Here is a 20494-nt window from a genome sequence, read left to right on the forward strand (position 1 = left end):
ACATCGAGGTTGTCAATATCGAAGCAAGACCATTCTCGCAGTTACTCTTGCGAGGCCGCAGACTCCAGAAAAGCCCTAAGCCCGGAAGACGCTCGAAGCTAGGAAGTCCTACCTCACTCTACTGTCAGAGCAAAAAGCCCGTTAAGGATCCTAGCTGAAGTTCACAGGAATGCCTCCGAGGGTGTACAGGAGGAGACAGGTAGCGCAAAGCAAAAGAGGGGCACCGCACCCTCTCCCCCAACGAGCCCCGGGACGCACCTGTGCACGTCAGTTACACCCCGGGCAACAACGGAGACGACCACCCCGGGTATGGCCGCGCTAACGGCATCGTTCCTGCAAAAACTAGAACTCTCAATAGAGCGTACACTAGAAGACACCCCCATACACCCACCCAGAATTAATCCCAGGAGCTCGCAGCAGACGGAGGCATGGAGCCCCCTGGGCCTAACACAACATCAAGACTCAGTCGATGAGGTCACGGTCAAAGAACTAAACCTGTCCATAATAAGAGAAGTGCAGGACACCATGGCCAGGGCCTTATTGTGGCAGTCCACGAAGTTGGAGGTTCAAGTTGATCTGCTGCACTCAATCGCCCAGCACTTGGTGCGCAAAGATGACAAACTAGCAAAATTAGAAGTGCTATTTGAAGCCCACGCGGTCAACATCAACTCTGGTGCCGCCATTATAGAAAAATGGGCAAACCTACCCGAAGTTTTAAAAGATATGCTCGCATTAGCCAAGGGCCTTGGAGAGAGGTCCCCACAATCACAGTTGACTCAAAAGCCACCAGCTTTGACAAGAGTGCATGATTTACTGAAGGACCCCTGCACCACGGTAAGCAGCTCACTAAAAGGTTCAATGGCCTTGTCACGCAGCAATCTCACCATGCCAGAACAAGGAAGCGGGGACCTTGTGGTTTTGGACCCTGACACCGAAAGCGACGACTCGTCCGTCAGCATTCCTCTCTCAGAAAAGGCCAAATGTGCATTGGCTGGTGCAAATGCACCGCTGTCACGGAGAGCAAAAAAAAGACTAAAAAAACAACTAAAGAAACTTAAAACCAAAAGCAGGATCATACCACCAGCCATAATAACTTCCGGCGCCACTATAACTGAAAGTTCTCTCAAAACACCTTTTCCTATCTTCACCCTAAATCGTGCACTGAGGACCGTTAAGCCAAATGATGTACCACCTGTCCCTTGTGTGGCCCCCAGGCACTCAATCCCTCCTCCGGAGGGCTACTGTAATGTGGAGGTTACTCCACAGCCCTCACAAGTTGTTTCCGGAGGACTTTCCAGCATCAATGGTCCAATTGATTGGGTCCCCCAACATAAGATAGAATCAACACGCCCACGGTATTTGGGAGCGCAGTTGGGACTGCCCTGTCCGGTAGGTCCACCAACTGAGGCTCCAGGTAGCCAGCAATCTGGAGCCATATATAATAACCCCCCACACCCGAGCGCTCTTAACGATGAGCCGCATGGACAGTCAAGAGAGGCAAGTCCCCCAATTACGATCTCAGACAGACAGTGCCCAGGTGACCGCCACACAATCACTGCACATCCAATTCATCAGAGGCAGGAGTCCCCTGGCGCAGAGGCACAACGGCGCTCCCCAGAAAATAATAAGCCACCAGTTATTTACGAGCTGCTGTTCACCCCTAGGTTTACAGCCATGGGCTCCTTTGACATTCTGAACAGGTCAAACATCGTACGACTCTTCGGCCACATTGACTCCCTGGCACACATCACTTCGGGGATGATTGAATGGGTGAAGTTCAAGTGCCTGGAGACAGACACTCATGGTAATTCCACCATAGTCGGACTAGCAAACCAGCAATCCCAAAAAGCTGTCCTCCATGAAGCCTTGCAACTGGCAGAATGGGGTATAGAAGTCACCGCCCCCATAGTTCCAAAATATCCGCACGTCCTCAGACCACAGTATGGCCTACAACAATCCATCTCTGTTCTCAAAGACACAAATTACACAAGTTTAGATGGGGGAGTGAAATCTGGGAGGCCTAGATCCCCGCTAAAAATAAAAATCTTGCTCAAAGAAAAACAGCGCTTTGTCCAGCGTCCTCAGCAAGGACTGGCCCCCCCAGAGGACACATGGAGACGGGGCTCCTAACCCCTCCCACTCATATGAAAACATCATTTGCGCATGCCCATCAACAGGCCTGGATCGTAACCTTAGCATCATCTCATGGAACATTGCAGGGTTAAATAACATCCACAGGGCTACTGCCACCCATGACTATCTCGCGCAGGGGGACATATTATGTATCCAGGAGACCTGGGCGAGGTCCACCTCACCAATTGCTGGCTTCCATGAATACTTTAAATCAGCAACCAAAAGGACAATCTTTGGACGCCCGTCAGGGGGTCTGTCAATCTTTGTAAGCCACGCCTGCAAATTTTACGTAAAAGAACTATCTCTGGAGCCACCTGACCTACAAGCTATCTCAATAGAAGGACTGAGAGCGGATCAAACAACCCGCCCGCTTTTATTAATCAACTGCTATCTCAACCCTGCAAAACTTCATTCCCCACACGGCTTGGAATCATTTACCACCGCCCCGGAAGATCTATTAATAAGCCACTTGCACCACGATGTAATCATAGTTGGTGACTTTAACCTGAGAGGCCTGGACCTGCTACCCATGACTACACCTAGCAGGAAGTCAGCTCAACTGATTGAACTTTTAGCAAATCACAACTTGCAATCCACCCACGGGATACAAAAAACGCGCAACTGCGCATGGTCCGCCCACCCGACCTTCAGGAATGTCTCCACTATAGACTACATCTTCATCAATGCAGGACTGGCCAACAAACTTCGCAATTTTACTGTGGACGACAGAGCCGAAAGCGACCATAGGCCCCTCCGTGTCACATTCAACCTGACACGAGAACAGGCGGACCCCTACGCCACAATTGGTATGACCACAGGCGAAGAACACCATTTAGTCCTCAAACGAATAAAATGGTCGACCAATCTTAGCCACAGACTTAACGCATTCGTAGCCAACTGGGTGACTGTACCAAGTCCACAAGACAGTATAATACATCTATGGGAAACTCTGACCAATGACTTATTGAAGCACCTGGGCAACATTCACCAATCAAGAAGCGGTCAAAAAAATGTCATCCCAGGCTACCAAAAATCCCACAGTCTTAAGCTGGCTAAGCAGGCGCTTAAAAAGGCAGTGAGAGCAAACAAGAAAGGCATCTACCCGCCAGGGGGCCCCCCATTGCTGTTTTGCGAGCTAAGTACAAAAAGAACATTTGGGATTTGAAAAGAAAACCGACCGATCAGAACTGGTTGACAGTGTTTTCCATAATCAAAGGCAAAGATAATAGCAAGCTCTGGCGCTACATCAACAGCTTGACATCAGGAGGCGTACACAAGGTTAACAGTGTTGTAGAAAAAGTATGGGAACAGTATGCAAAGGGGCTGTACACCTGTGAGCCAAAGCGGATGTCTCACTGCATATCCGGCTGGTCCAAGGCGGCGGCAGCTACCATCAGCTCTGAAAGTGGCCCGAATGAAGAATTAAGTCCAACTCGATCTGGAAAATTCTCGGAGGCGGCGATTGTAAAGCTCATCAAAGCCATCAGAACCGATGGTGCCCCTGGACCTAACGGGATCCCCGCACAGGTTTTTAAGAAAGATCCTGCATTCTTCGCTTCCAAACTTACTCCTCTATTTAACCACGCATTTGCAACCGCAACCCTGCCATCTTCCTGGAAAGGTTCAATCCTCTTTCCTATACATAAAAAAGGTGACCACTCTAACCCGGCTAATTACAGACTGATAGCCCTCCTTGACATTGAAGCTAGGGTCTATGCCCGCCTCCTACTTAAGGACCTGGAAACTTGGGTAGATAAGAACGGCATACTCCCGCCCTCACAGACTGGTTTCAGAGCTAACTGTTCTACGCTGGATAACATCATAGCGCTTTCGTACCTCGCTAAGAAGGCCAACATGCGGAATAAGCTGCCCCTGTTCTGTTGCTTTATCGATTATTCAACGGCCTTTGACCACGTGAACAGAAGTCGGCTCTGGGCAAAACTAGAGTCCTGGGGGATCCCCAGAGATCTTCTAAAGGCCATAAAAGCACTTTACGAGGGAACCTGGGTTCAGGTGAAACTAAGCGCTACATCTGCAACCACAAGAATTGCCACTAACTCGGGATTAAAGCAGGGGTGTGTCCTGCCCCCCCTGCTTTTCAGCTTGTACACTGCAGACATGGGGCAAGCCCTGAAAGATGCAAACCTAGCACCACCCAGACTGGGGAAGCTGGTTCTGGGCATGCTCCAGTACGCAGATGACACAGTAATTATGGACCACACCAGAGTAGGCCTCCAAAGAGCCTTAAACAGTCTCGCCACATATAACAAGGAGAACGAGCTACTCATTAATGTGAGCAAGACTAAGATAATAATCTTTGGCAAACATCCACACAAAACAAAAGCTTCATGGTCTTTGGGGGAACACCGTATCACCACGGTCCCATCCTACAACTACCTGGGCACATGGGTATCAGAGAGGGCCACGGCACTCAAACATCTGAAGACGCTTAAACCAAAACTTGATAAAATAATTACATCTCTAAGACGTCTAAGCCACGGCCTGGCCAGTCCCTCTGCAGATCCGATGCTGACAGTACTTAGGGCTAAACTGATCCCCGCCATTACGTACGGCCATATAGCCTATCCAGGGGCCTTTGAGAAAGTGGTCCAAGCGGCACAGGTGAAAGCTTATAAGTTGGTGCTACGAGCCCCCAAACAGGCGCGGAATAGCAGGGTGAGACTGGAAATGGGCCTGAAACGTCCTGAACTGGTACTACTGGGGGAACTGCTAAAATACTACATCAGAGTTCTGAAGTCGCCTGAAAACACCTTGAAGCACTCGCTAAAAATCATCTTTGGGGAAGAAGGCTCCCCATGGCAAGCCAAGGTGGAACTAGCCATTGACCTTCTGAAAATCGAGGGGCGGAATCTGCACTTACACGAAATCCCATATTCCGCCTGGGCAAAAGCCATCAAGTGCCAAGTCCAGTCTATTTCCTTTGAGCTAGACCTCTCCTCGCTCTGGCCCAACCCGCTAACGTTGGCCCTGGACAAGTCCTACATTCCTGGTAAACCCCAGCCATACTTACAAGACTCACTAACAACCGTAGCAAGACAAAAAATTCTGTCTATGCGCCTCTTGGCCCCCTGGATAATGGACTTTAACCCACGTTGGGCACGCTCAACGGAGCCACTGCCTGCCGACTTTGCCAATATCGCAGAGAATCCTGGCTTCACTTGCTATGTTGCTGCCCTAAGCTGGCCAGTGACCGACATCGATTGCTACGTCTGGCACTACGTATCCTGGGTCTCAGAACTTGCAGAGAGGCCTCGGATTGGTGTTTCTATAAAACCACAACATGTTTATTAGCCAGGATAGGCAAGTTCATTCATCAAGTTAAAATGGCACTCGAAAATCAACTAAAGGACACCATCCCGAAGAGCCCTTTGACCCGCCGCCCTAAAGTTGGTAATCCACAGATAACACAGGGAGTCGCCGAAAAGCTGGGGCCGACTCAAGGGCCAATAAAGCCCACAGTGCAAATGAGGATGTCAAACTTTTACACGCCTTCTAGACTCTAGTAAAGCACGGCCTCATGATGACTCTAAACATTTTAATTCCTTTTAGTATTAATAATGTACAGTACAAGTGCACACAGTCAGTATCGAGACCACATAGCTGCACCAATGGTCCCTGACCGGTGTAGGTTGAGCAGGGGGGGGGGCGTATTTTACTGCATTTTACTGTATTTTATCTGAATCAAACTGCATTTTTATACACTGTAATGATTTTAAGTAATCGCACAGTTTATCAATAAACTCTATGCTACTTAACAAAAAGGACCTGCACAGGATCCTCAAGACCAACAGTTTCTGTACTGGATTGAATCGCTTTGAAGACTGGACCTCCCTGCTCTAATGTGTAATCCTGTATAATAATCAACAATTATTCGTACTGCAATTTTAAGTCACCTGCGTCGCTCTCACTCTTACTATTGACTAGAATATCACCATCCAACACATTAATCTGTCCTATGCACTCCATTTCCAAATGGCCACTCCAATTCCTCATTATTTTCACTGAACCTCAGTCCTTCCTCTGTCTCCACGCCTACCCCTCAGTCCTTCCTCTCTGTCCATGCCCATCCTTGCCTACAACAGGGCTTCCCAAGATGACTGCCACCCTCTATCTTGAAGCCGGACCACCCATCGAGCTCCTGATCTTGAAGTAAGTTAGTTCCCATTCCAGGAACTAGAGACCATTTGCAGCTCACCTCAATTGAAAATCTAGTTACAACGCAATTTTTTTTTAAAAAACCCTCTTTTTCAGACTGTGCGATTGCGCACTTGTAAGGAATCCCTATCTCGACTATCCAAGTGGACTCCCGAACTAATATGGTAATTGCAGCTTTCTGGCTTTCCATCCCACGGATGTGCCATAAGCCCCGTCACAATGGCTTGAGTGATAGTAATTCTGTCCTCCCTTCACCTCTAGATCCCTATCAGCTGGCTAACCACCCCTTGTGACCCTGAGCTATCCCCCCCGCTTCTGATCCAACTTGCAGGTATCCTCTCACAAGCTCATCTTAATACCTACTTTACGTCCTAATTAGCCTTTCCGACCTTGTGTCAGCTCGTATTATTATTGCATGATCCCTTTTCTATGCCATCACACAGACCACTACGCCATAGTTTCTAGTGCTCTAATCACGGCAGGAGACATCATCAGGTTTCTGTTCTTGACACATGCTTTATGGAATGTGTCCTACCAATCACTGTGCCATTTTTATCCACTTTTTCATTTCATTACCACCTTCATGCTCACAAGATCTAATGCATGAACCCTGTGATTGTGGTCCAGTCATTGTTTAAACACACTGACTGCTGCGCCTTATGGATAAGTGTTCACGTCACAACACTAGATTGCATCCACATTTAAATTAATGCATGACCAACCCATATGTGGTCTCTCAGCAGCCGTACAATACCAATCACTGCGCCATCCTCCCTTTCACTTTATCACAGTGTATTCTGTATAGATTGATTGGCAAAGCGTGGTCTCACCTCTTTGACCACGCACAAAAGGCACTCAGTCACGCCAAACCTTCCTCCCCCACTCGCCAATTTTAAACTTACAACAGTCACATTTTTACATGCCTAACAGTATTCATGTTTATCAATTCATGTTCCTATTTGTTTCTTTCCCAATTTCTCCCCTGTGTCATGTATTGTACAGGAATGAGATTTAGGCATAGGGCAATTGTAAATTCATAAAGACAACAGTGAAATATTATATTGTCCTGAGGATGATGCCCAGTATCTAGTGGTGGCATCGAAACATCGTTGACACAAAAACAACATATGCAATATGACTATGCTATATTGTAATGTGCAATGGTGTATAAGAAAATGATCTTAGTCTGTTAAAACTTTCGAATAGGATTGTAGAGACGTATTTCTCTTTGCCCTTTGGCCATTCTGTGCTTCGTTTTGTTGTCTCACTATTTTGTGGGTCACGGCTGTGCCCACTTGTCATTGAATGTTTCTTACAATATAATCTATACTACTATTATAAAGAGAGAACTGTGTTCTTTGAGCCAGGTAAACTCGAATAGTACACCACCAATCGCAACACCCAATACAGCGTTGGAAAGGGGGGGTCCAGTAGATGGACATAGGCTATAAATTTTTTTTTTTAAACGTTATATAAAAAATAAACAATAAAAAAAAGTAGTCCCTAAGAAGTAGCGCCGGCCGTGTGTGATAACATCGTGCGTGCGGACATCATCGGAGGACAGGAATGTGAGGAGGAGCGGACAACAGCGCGGGGAGGAGGAGAAAACTTAGCCAGACTAGAGGGAATGAGGTACGTGAACCGCGGGGAAGAGCTGTGAAGTAAGGCGGACTGGAGCGGAATGGAGGACAACAGCGCATGGAGGAGCGGAGAACGTAGCAAGACTGCAGCGCCATGAGGTATGTGAAACGCGGGGAGGAGCAGTGAAGTACGCGGGGAGTAGTGGTAAGTGAGGCGGAATGGAGCAAGATAGCGGACTGCAGCGGGGCGTGTAGACTGGCTTGGTGTAGTGGGGGGCGGTGAAGTGAGGCGGACTGGAGGGTGCAGACATTTAAGTGAGAGTAGTGGGGGGCGCTGAAGTGAGGCGGACTGGAGCGGGGGCCTGGGTTTGTGCGACTGGGAGCAAGAGCTGAGGTAAGGTGCACACAAGCCTGGAATGCTGCCCCCAGCCCCCTTCTCCCCCAGGCAGTGCTGGGGCTGGCTGCTAGTTTTATATATATTTGCAAAATAAATTCTTGTCCGGGTGGACAAATGACATACTACCTATTTGGAGTATGATTATTGTATATAAGTGATGCTTCCTCTGAAAATAGGGACCATTTTTTTCTATAACATGATACTGCCCAAAGTCCCTATACTATACCTTTTGGGTTCCCTTGTTTTTTGTAACAGCAATGAGGAGAAATGTAAGCATAATTCCTCATTACACCAGCTCTGGGAAGGTATTTTTGGCAATGTCCCAGGTTTACCTGATTTTGTAAATCTTGGGCAGTGTCAAATTCTATGGGTGTTGAGTGACAACACCCACAGCAACACCCATGGAACGCTTCCTTGAAGTAAAGTAAGTCAATGCAGCGCTTTGAACTGCCTTGCCTTTCTCTATATCCATGAGGCAATGTAAAGCCACGCCTCATAGATATGATTGAGAGGCCTGTGCCACCAGAGTGTCATAAAAAGATACGCTGCAATGGTGCTGGACTCTTGTAAATGAGTGACACAATGTACAGGTCTAGTAAGTTACCAAAACACACATTATTCTACAACAGTCAATGGAAATAAATTGCGGTTCCAGGCAAAAATTATGTCATTGTATTCTGTGTCTCATGAATTGAACATAACATTAGTTTTTATTTCCATGCAAAGTGTGGTGTTTAATGCTACTGTTGTTACGGTTGCACCCATTTCTGAACACATCAGGTTTCTCAATTCATGTTCTGTGTTACTTCAGTGTCTGCTGTCAATGAAACCCCCAATGGCTTTAAATGTGACCAGTGTTTTACCGACCAGTCGTCGGTCTCCTGCACACCGACTGGAAAGGTTCTGTGCACTGGGGAGCAGGACACCTGTATCATCTTCTCTGGAAAAGCAATCAAACCTGGTGAGATAAACTGATTTTCATAATTATGATTTATATATCACACTGTACCAATCTTCTGGGTTTCTGGTCCTTTTTTTCAACTAGATGCTGTTCACGCTAAATCACTTTTATTATTTTGATACAATCCACCTGAATGTCTTCACTGAGCTTGTTCCATTTAATTCAAAGTAGAAATCATGTCTCACGGCCTAATATACGCTGATGATGTGGTATTTGTATAATGCAAACCTAGATAAAAAAATAGTGGAGTTCTGTACAGAGTCGGAGGCAAACTAAACTAAGACAAAGATTTAGAGTGACCACACTGTTTGCCAAATGGAATCTAAGATACTTGAGGCTAGATCTACAATTGGATTGCATTGCCCTTGCATTATGAATGCATGGTGGTGCAAATATAAAGGACTCCTTAAGTCAGATTCACAAAGCATCACAAATACACCTTTGCATGGCCCTGCATTGCTTGGTAATTCCCTAGGAATGCAAGTGACTGGCTTGCATTATTCTGCCCTAGGCAGGCATTCATCGTGTGGAGCATAGATATTACCATGCATCCACTCATGGATTTTGGTGTATTCCAACATTTATCAAGACTTATAAACAACCGAATGCTTCAAAATGCTACGCTTTTCCATTGGAGGTACAAGAGGAATTAATAGCTTTATCTACACTCATTATTTTGTCTTTCCACATGTGCTTCATTCTGCAGCACACTTACAAAGAGGATAACACCTCTAAAGGTGTCCCCTCATACACAAAAACAATCCTGCCTCTAATGCACCATGAAGGCAGGGTAACTACTCTGACTCTAGGCTGCACTGAGAGAGCAGGCATTCACCCTATTTTTTTAAAGTTGGCTTTCTGAGTTGCACTGCATCAACGTTTGATAAATCTGACCCTTGAAATATGTGTATCTCAGTATCCAGATAGCTGCTGCTGCACGGTACTACAACAAGTTCACCGGGTTCCTTTCCATCCTGTTAAATGCGATGCTCTAAGCTGCTAAAGTGTTTAAGGGATATGGCTGCTCCTTCCTTTGAACTACCCACACACTCCCCAGCAGTCAGCTTTGCTCCTCATACACAAGTGTGTTGCAGATCTCAAGTGAAGTAAGCCACCTGCTGTATGGCCAATATTCAGTTCCTACTGCCAGAAGGCCACCAATTGTTACAGTCTTATTGAGTAAAATACAAATAACACACCATGAGATGAAGTGACAAAGCACAACAGCACTATGTGTATCTATTTATAAACTTCTTAGGTATGATTGAACAAAGTCAGTCGCAAGTACAGCGTTGTTCACTGATTTCAAATTGGTCAATCGATCGATCAATCAATCAATTGATCAATCAATAGATCAATCAATCAATCGGTCAATCAATCAATCAATCTTCATTCAGTTTACACATGAAACTACAAAAATATAATAAATACAGTTATTGCATCCCAAAAATAAAATGCAAAAATCGTAAAGGGAAAAACAAAACACACAACCAATTCATAAAATGTAGAAACTAATAGGAGAGGACATTTCCTAACTCACACAACATTATTTTCAAAACTTAGTACAAATGTTGGGATTGGCGCATATATATATAAATAGGGGCAAGTCTGCGTTGTGTAAAATTTGGTATATTTTGTTTACAAATGGCGGCCTAGGAATTCTGTAAATTGTAAAGAGCTGGACAAAATGAAAAGTTCTTTGTAATGAGGTACTTTCTCAAGGTCAGGCTCCTTACACAAATGTTCCAATTTAGGGTGTGCCCCCATACAATATACATATTGTTCCACTGAAAACAGGGGTCAACAAAGCGATAAACAAATCTAACTGAATGCCTACTCCAGATAAAATTGTAGATGGGCTGATACTGTTTGCTTAGATATTTCACACCCTTCGCTGCAGCTAAAGTGATCCATGTTAGTTTATATTTCAGCTCTGCTTTAGAAAGGATGATACTAAAGGTGCATTCTTCAAAGTACAATCTTCAACATAGGAGAAGATGCAAAGTGCTAATAAAAGCATTATCAAGAGAGAGACACATAAAGAAAGAGTAATCTGTTAAGACTGGTTTCAGATTTGGCCCAGATAGACTAAGATATCTCTTTTGGTTGTACCTTACTATAAGGTAGACCCAGTTATTTATGGAAGATAAATCCAGAGGTAGAGCGAGCACTCTTTAAATTCAAAGCAATTATTGGCACTCGACATAGACCCACACCATAAAAAGCAGCAGCAATACATGTACTATTTTATATATATATATATTATTCGCATACCTCGAATATGACTTCACACTAATATAGAGTCAAATCTTAATCTAGTACAGGTGATTTTTAGGCTGTTGGTTCTCAATTGGGGTTTCCAATTTCCAGAGCCTTCAAATAAAATTCTCAGGACACAAAAGATATTAACTTTGAGTATCTGTAGCCTTTAATGGAAAACTGTTGTGTTTGGATACTCCACCATAAATTATAGTGAATTCTGTATTAAGGACCACCTTTAAATTGAAGCTTTCCATACAGACCATAGAAGAAGCTGGATGCAAGCCAGTCGCTCTTTGTGCAATGAGAACAGCATCATCTGAGTACATAAGAGAAAGAATTTGATAGGTAAATCTGGTATTCATCAAGCGCACATCACTCACCTCCAAGGTCTGAAGACGCTGGGTGGGTCAAGTCTTAAAAAGTTTTCAGTAATGTCCGCTCAAAAATGTTGTCTAGATATAGCCGTTATCATCCAGAACGGCACTACTTTCCAATCCTCTCCCGATATGATATGGGATTTGAAGAGTTCAGTGATGGGACAGTTGAGGTAGGAGAGGATGGTGGACATGTCACTGGAGTGTAGAGAGAGCCATAGTGTGAGTCCAGAGCTTGGCAAACACATATTGTCCCTGATCATCTGACCAGTTTTCAGAACACTACATGGAAGGGATTTGCGAATGAGAATGGCCACCCTACATTTTTTAGAGCTATGCATGGTAACACCTAGTTGTTATCCAACAGCTTTAAAGGTGTCTCTTGGAAAAGGGCTAATGTCAGTATGAGAACAGTTAGGATAGGATATTTTCCTATTTAATATGAGTGCAGCACATTAACTTTGAGCGTGATAAAAGTAAGAGGGTGGTGGGCTATGGTAGTGGCCATTAGCGAGGGAAGCTGGTGAAGTACACAGCAGGAAGAAGGAAGACAAATATGTTTTTTGATGTGGTGTGCTTTACGTCGTGGAATGGAGGAATACTTTCCTCTCTCGTTGCTTGACATGCAGGTGATACTTGTCCCTGTCCTATTTGTTACAAGACAAACTGCTAATGGAACCCTAATATTTTGAGATATATACTTCTTGACGGTACCATTTAATACTTTTGTGGTTCTTGATGCTCCCAGATCACCTGGCTTGCAGGGTTGTTTCCTGACTGACTTTCATTAGACTATTTGTCTAAGCCCTGAAGAAGCCTTTGGTTGACACCATTAAAGACGTACATGTTATGTTATGGTATGTTAATAACATTTATTTGGCGCACAGCTGCCCCAGCGAAGGGGCGTCCTGGCGCCTGATCAGATGCCACAACATAACAGGTCAGAGCTGAAGCAGAAGGATCACATCACAGGGACAAACAGGTGAGTTTTGATGGCGCGTCTGAAAAGAGTAAGACTGTTTAGGGCACGAATGTGTCCAGGAAGGGAATTCCAAAGATAGGCCGCCAGAATACGAAAGGAGCGTCCTCCCATCCTACTTAGTCTGAACCTAGGCTTGATCGCCAGATGGTGAGATTCAGACCTGAGGGACCGCGTGGGGACATACGGAGAGATAAGGCCCGCAAGGGCGGGAGGGGAGGAAAGCTTCAAGATCTTAAATGTCAGACAGAGAGCCTTAAATTTGATTCTCTGTCTGACCGGAAGCCAATGAAGGGAGGTCAGAACCGTGGAGACAGAGCAGCGTCTCGGAAGACCCACAATGGCCCGTGCGGCAGCATTGTGCACTCTCTGGAGCCTAGTAGCCTCAGCCTGATTAACTCCAAGCAGCAGAGCACTCCCGTAATCTAGCCGAGAAAGAATAGAGGCCTGAACCACCAGTTGCCGCGTGGGGGGGTTGAAGAATTTGAGGACAGGTCTCAGTCCTCGCAGTATACCAAAGCAGGTAGCTGCTGTCTTCTTAGTATGACTGGTAAAAGAAAGGTCGGAATCCAGCCAGACCCCCAGGTTTTTTACTTCGGCCGCTGGAGTTGGGGACACCCCCAATTCGGGAGGCCACCACTGGTCTCCCCAAAGTTCCGCTTGCTTCCCTAGAACCAGGACCTCGGTTTTCCTAGCATTGAGCTGTAGGCAGTTGTCACGCATCCAGTTAGCCACAGCTATAAGTCCTGCACGTAATCTGGGTGCATTCACCTCAGGGTCCCCACTGAGTGTCACCGCCAGCTGCGTGTCGTCGGCGTACGATGTCATGGTAAGGCCACATTGCCTGACGACAGCAGCCAGCGGTTTCACATACAGGTTGAACAGTGTGGGGCTTAAAGCAGAGCCCTGAGGGACTCCCAGACCCGGAGAATGGAAAGAGGACTGGCCAGGTGGAATGGCTACTTTGAAAAACCGGTCCGAGAGGAAGGAGCAGAACCACTGAAGAGCCTTCCCCACAATGCCCACTTCCTCCAGGCGCCGCATCAAAATGTCATGAGACACCGTGTCGAACGCGGCGCTCAGGTCTAATAATAGGAGCGCCGCAGTCTGCCCCGCATCCAGCACTGACCGCAAATGCTCGGTCATAAAGAGCAGGGCAGTCTCAGTGCTGTGTTGAGAGCGGAACCCATTTTGACTCTCGTCAAGAATATTATTACGAGAGAGATGGGCCGACAGGATGGAGTTCACGTGTGCCTCAGTGACCTTAGCGGTCCAAGGCAGGAGGGAGATGGGTCGATAGTTTTCTGGGAGCAAGGGGTCTAGATTAGGTTTCTTCAGAATAGGGCTGACCACAGCTTGCTTCCAGGAGGAAGGAACCACGCCCTCAATGAGGGAGAGATTAATCAGCTCCAAGATAGGCTCGCGACAGAGAGGCGGGAGAAGAGTAAAAAACTCCGGCTTCAGCGGGTCTAAGGGAGAGCCAGATTTAATTTTAAGGCTCAAAGTATGAAATACCTCATTAGACATGGCCGGCAAGATGGACAGAGTTTCAGAAACCGAGACCTTCACAGCACTAGGAGCATCCCCGGGAGCAGATGGTATAAATCCTCGATAGATTGTCTGCACCTTCTCCACGAAAAAGGATGCCAAGCTTTCACAGTGCGAGTCCGTGCAGATTTCTCGGGAGGTAGCCCGCTTCCCCGTCAGGTATTTGAGCACCTTGAAAATTAATTTAGAGGGGTTAGGGCTGTTGGAAAACTCAGCTGCGTAATACGCAGCCCGGGTTTGACAGATAGCTCTGTGGTAGATCTTAAGCTGGGCAAAGTACAGAGATTTTAACATGGGGTCAAAGGATTTCCTCCAGGCCCTTTCAGCTTGCCGGCAGGTTCTCTTAAGCTCGGCAAGAGTCTCATTGTACCAAGGGCTGCGGGTTTTAGCATGACATTTAGACCACCGCAGGGGTATAAGAGAATCGAGGGCAGTAAGGACCCAATTGCAGAACTGTTCGTATCCCTGTTTCACATTCTGTAGTTCGCCTAGGGGCTGTGCCTCCAATATCCCAACAAAGTCCTCCAGCTTAAGTTTACGCCAGTTGCGCTTTAGGATCTGTTTATCCACAGGTTTAAGTTGTGGATTATCTAAGGGACATGACACTTTCACCAACAAATGGTCCGTCCAACCCATCGCCATCGGGTCAGATGTTCTAGCCCGAACTAAGGTGGTGAAGAAGGGGTCAAGTATATGACCTCCTATATGGGTAGGGGAGGTAACAAGTTGGTTAAGTTGCATCGCTTCAAGGTCCGCTAGCAGAGAGCTGATGGAAGGAGATGACATCTGATCAAGATGTATATTTAAGTCACCTACTATGTTAAAGTTAGCAATGCTAGAAATCAGCGAGCTGACCACATCTACTAGGGAGGCCTTGAAGACGGTGTTGTTCCCAGGTGGACGATAGATAAGCAAGCCACTAAAGGTGAATTGATGGCTAACCTTAACCTTAAAAGAGGCGCTTTCACACATAGGAAGATCCTGGGCCTTCCACTCAGCCGGGAAGCAAGATTTGGTCGCCATGGCTATACCACCTCCCCTGGTTGCGCGGTTTAAAGTAAACACTGTATAGGTAGGAGGGAAAGCCAGGTTTATAATGGCAGTATCAGCATCCTGTAACCAAGTTTCGGTAAGAAAAATGATGTCAGGGGAGTCCGTATCTATCATGTCCCGGAGTGACTGATAGTGCTTGACCAAAGATCTAACATTCAAGCTCCATATCTTGAGTGTTCGCTCAGTACAATCTATATGAATGCCGCGGGCAGTCCCTTCAGCAGGGCGCACCCCAATGGGTGAGGCCAAAGAGAAACAGCCGCATGCGCAGTCATAAGGTCCCGAAAGAGGTAGTATAGGGACATGATTACATACCTGAAGGCTATCTCTTATAGAAAAGATAGCAGCACGATCGTACCTGAGCATCGCGATGTTACACATGATGGTAAGGTGGCAAAAAGCCAGCGTCCATAGCCCGCACCCGCTACCTCGACGCGGACGAGCGCAGACGGGCAGGACTCTGGCACGACTCCGGCTAAGCGACGGCGTCCCACTGCGCGTTCCCGCTGCGCGGGAGAGGACGTCTTTAAATAGGCAACTCCCAACACAACTCGAGCGTCGGGACGCTCCAAGATGGCGCCCGCGCACAAACACACTCACCCCAAGCAAAGATGGCGCCCACGAGTGACCAGCCCCCGGACCCGGACCCGCCAAATGGCGGTGAGTTTTCCAATAATTAACTGCAGGTAAGGGGACAGAAGCCCAGCAGAGCGATGGGTAAAATCAGGGGTTAAGCAACATAAAGTAACCAAAATGAGCTAAAGGTAGTTTTAAAATCTCAAATTATCAAGCCAGCTGGCAGCGCGACCTGCGCTCGTGCAGCAAAGATCAGGAAGCCAGGAAGTGTAAGTCCGCCTTAAATAGGCAACTCCCAACACAACTCGAGCGTCGGGACGCTCCAAGATGGCGCCCGCGCACAAACACACTCACCCCAAGCAAAGATGGCGCCCACGAGTGACCAGCCCCGGGACCCGGACCCGCCAAATGGCGGTGAGTTTTCCAAAAATTAACTGCAGGTAAGGGGACAGAAGCCCAGCAGAGCGATGGGTAAAATCAGGGGTTAAGCAACATAAAGTAACCAAAATGAGCTAAAGGTAGTTTTAAAATCTCAAATTATCAAGCCAGCTGGCAGCGCGACCTGCGCTCGTGCAGCAAAGATCAGGAAGCCAGGAAGTGTAAGTCCGCCTTAAATAGGCAACTCCCAACACAACTCGAGCGTCGGGACGCTCCAAGATGGCGCCCGCGCACAAACACACTCACCCCAAGCAAAGATGGCGCCCACGAGTGACCAGCCCCGGGACCCGGACCCGCCGAATGGCGGTGAGTTTTCCCAAAATTAACTGCAGGTAAGGGGACAGAAGCCCAGCAGAGCAATGGGTAAAATCAGGGGTTAAGCAACATAAAGTAACCAAAATGAGCTAAAGGTAGTTTTAAAATCTCAAATTATCAAGCCAGCTGGCAGCGCGACCTGCGCTCGTGCAGCAAAGATCAGGAAGCCAGGAAGTGTAAGTCCGCCTTAAATAGGCAACTCCCAACACAACTCGAGCGTCGGGACGCTCCAAGATGGCGCCCGCACACAAACACACTCACCCCAAGCAAAGATGGCGCCCATGTGTTGGCTAGAAGTCTATTGAATCTTGACAAGAGAAAATAAAAAAGATAAGAAGCCTCTTATGGACCTTTGATGTTGATTCTTTCTTATGAGGATTTGAATGATTTTTGCTCAGCATATTAATCCATTGTGCTTGTTGCATGTGGAAGTTTGATTTGTTCTACACAACCGGTGAAGGTTGATGGACTTCAATTATGTCATTCTGAGCATCTTGAATTAGGGAATATCAAGAGGACACGACACAGTGCAAAACTATTTCTAAACATCCTCCTGTCTTTTGCATTTTGGAAGTGGACTTCTGTGGTGGTGTCACAGAACCAACGAGTAGGAGGTGGGGAGTGATGCAGTTGAAGGGGAGCCTTAAGAGAGAATAAGGTAGCTCACTCAGTACTGCTGGTGCTAAGCGCTCCTTTAAAGTGTTTTAAGCTTGTGTCTTATCCTGTTTTTATCCTATATTTTATCCTGTTCTTAGCGTGTGTGCTAACTGTGTGGAACATTATAAATTTGGATACTTTTGCCAACTTGCACTTTACTCTGCTCACCTCTTTAGAGTCCCCCTGTCGCACTTCTTTATGGTCCTCCGCAGCAGCTAGGCTGGTGTTTGCGTGCAGGGAGCTCTTCCATTTCCAGGAAGGGGACCTTTTCTCAACCACTTCCATTGGGCCATTACACGGCGGCTATCTTGGAGGTAAGACGCTCTAGTTTCCATCAATTCCTACTAGTGCTCCGGCTATAATTGAAGCAATGGCACTGACGCACAGCATATGCGCCGGGGGCGCACCAATGGCAAGCCTGTCTGCACCTGCGTCCGCATCTGTCCAGGATCAAGGGCCACCCTCCCTGACGGTTTCTTTTTATATCAACTTACATACTCCTCAGATTTACTCAGGAGACTGAGGGTATACCCCAGCAATATTTGTCTATACTCCATTGGTCCATCTAGAGACCTTCTGAGCTCACCTCATTGTTCTTACACAGCACTTCCTATACCTAAATCCTGCCTGGCCCCTCCTGCTCCCTAAGTTTACAAAATGCTGTCTATAAACTGCAGATCTTTTTCTAAACACAGAACGGAAATCTGTATCCTGCTCCAAGAGGAGCGTCCTGACGTGCTGTTACTTACGGAAACCAGGCTCAATGCTAAGTCAGAAGCAGACCTGGTGCAATGTCTCTTACCAGGATTAAATACAACGCAATTTCCTATGCACACACAAATCAATTAAGGTACAAATTGTATTATAAACAGACATCAATAAATTTCATTCTAGTCAATAAATGTTTCCGCTTCTTTGGTTTGAGCAATATTCTGCTGTTTTATTGCCCAAAAAAACTTTTCGCCAGCCGACACGTGTTTCGTCAGAGTCAAGATTACTCTGACTCTTCAGGGCTTTCTTTCAATGATGGCGAATATTGTAGTCCCACTTAACCGGTGATAATTCCAACCCGGTAAGGGTATCATGTATGTTCAATGGATGGAATAGATCCTCTCACGAATCTTCGAAATCTTTAGTAAGGACGCAGTCACAATATTCAAAAATTACGTGCTCCAAATGAGGGCGAGGGAATCCCCTCCTGCCGTGTAGGCGTTGCTAAATAAGAATCCGTATGTCCCTGGACCTTAAGAAGTGTTCAGCCACGAATCCGGCGGTCTGCCTTTCCAGTCTTCTCGAGTAATGCGGAAGAGGCTCTTCCGCATTGATGTCTGTTTATAATACAATTTGTACCTTAATTGATTTGTGTGTGCATAGGAAATTGCGTTGTATTTAGTCCAGGTGTTGTAAGAACACCGTACTAAGGGTTCAGAGGGTTTCCCTTTTCCTGTGGCACCACTGCTTTACACTACCTTTACCTTGACAAGTAGTCAGTAACCTAGTAGAGCGCAAGCAGTTCCTGTCGATACAAAACCCACTGCCGTTGAGACTATAGTCTCTTACCAGGATACTATGTGCTGAGGAGAGATTGTGTATATATAGAACACAATGTCCCAATAGGTACCAATAGATAAGGCAATTTCAAGTATGCATGCACCAACCATTACAGACAAAGGACAACAAGGAGTCTCAATTCATTAGTGAAAGGCTTGTCAATCACCGTTTTTACAAATGGGGATACAGTTGTAGAGCAGCACTGTACATGAAAGCATTCATGTGACAACCCAGACGCGGAATCTTTATTACCAATGGGGCCAACCACAATAACAAACGTCAGTGAAACCCAGGACACTGACCTCAACATTCCGATATTCAATTTATCCAGACACACTTTGACCTCTGATGAAATTAACCTACTTTCAAGAGGACTCTCATTTGTACCCACAGAACCCACCAACTTCCTGGATCTTCAATCTAATCTTCTTAAATTCTTTAGGAGGATACGACTCAAACATTTCTTTGCAGATAAAACGGAATCAAACTACCAAAATATTTCCATATTTCCATTTTCCGACCGCCATCTACTTTCAACCCACCTCTCAATCAAATGTCACCAGAAATCTTGACTTTTGAAAAATTGGTGATGAAGGAGGTCTTGGATCTTAAGACTGCTACACGATTCACACCTTACAATTTACCCATGACTGAAAAAAATGCTATCCACTCACTCAAGAACAATAGTGAAATTGTCATCATGCCTGCTGACAAAGGCGGAGGAATTGTCGTCATGGACACAACCCAATATGATTCAGAAATCAAACGTCAGCTTTGCAATATGGAGCACTATCGTCCACTGAGCAGGGATCCGCTACTGGACATTAAATCCAAAATACTATCAGTCACTAACTCTGCTAGAGATCTTGGCATCATAACGAAAAAAGAGCATGCTTATCTGAACAATCCTCACCCTAGGACACCTGTCCTGTATGTCCTACCAAAAATCCACAAGGATGCGACCAACCTCCCCGGGTCGACCAATTGTTTCCGGTTGCGGTTCGATTCTCGAACCACTGGGTAAATTCATCGACGCGATTATCAAAGAATTTGTCCCTCTTACTGACACCTATGTACGGGACACCATGGACCTCATTACCACCATTGAGGATAAGGCCTTTGATACCACTTCGCAACTCATGGTTAGTTTGGATATAGAATCTCTATATACCAATATACCCCATAAGGAGGGTCTACAACTGATCAATGACTTATTACTATCCAGACCTCAACCCACAAGAATCCCCACGGAGTTCATCATGGACTTACTCCGTATTGCCTTACAGAATAACTACTTTCAGTACCGTGAGACATTCTATCTACAGATCAAAGGTGTCTCCATGGGAGCTTGTTTTGCCCCTAACTTCGCAATACTCTTTGTCCATGATCTCGAAAAATCATTAATCTTCAATCCAGTCAATCCCTACCTTCATCATGTTGACCTCTGGCGACGTTATATTGACGATATTCTCCTCCTTTGGCATGGCACCACTG

The 20494-nt window shown here is 46.2% G+C and overlaps 1 protein-coding gene across 1 annotated transcript in view; it reads left to right on the forward strand.

Moving 5' to 3' along the window:
* Nucleotides 1-20494, forward strand: part of LOC147725197 (phospholipase A2 inhibitor and Ly6/PLAUR domain-containing protein-like) — an 85702-nt gene that overhangs the window by 45346 nt on the left and 19862 nt on the right. The window contains exon 4 of the mRNA XM_086918195.1: nucleotides 9098-9247. Within this exon, the coding sequence (XP_086774321.1) occupies nucleotides 9098-9247 (150 nt within the window). The remainder of the gene's footprint in view (nucleotides 1-9097; nucleotides 9248-20494) is intronic.

The sequence above is a fragment of the Lissotriton vulgaris genome, chromosome 4_1, assembly GCF_964263255.1.
Source record: "Lissotriton vulgaris chromosome 4_1, aLisVul1.2, whole genome shotgun sequence".
Lineage (NCBI taxonomy): Eukaryota > Metazoa > Chordata > Amphibia > Caudata > Salamandridae > Lissotriton > Lissotriton vulgaris.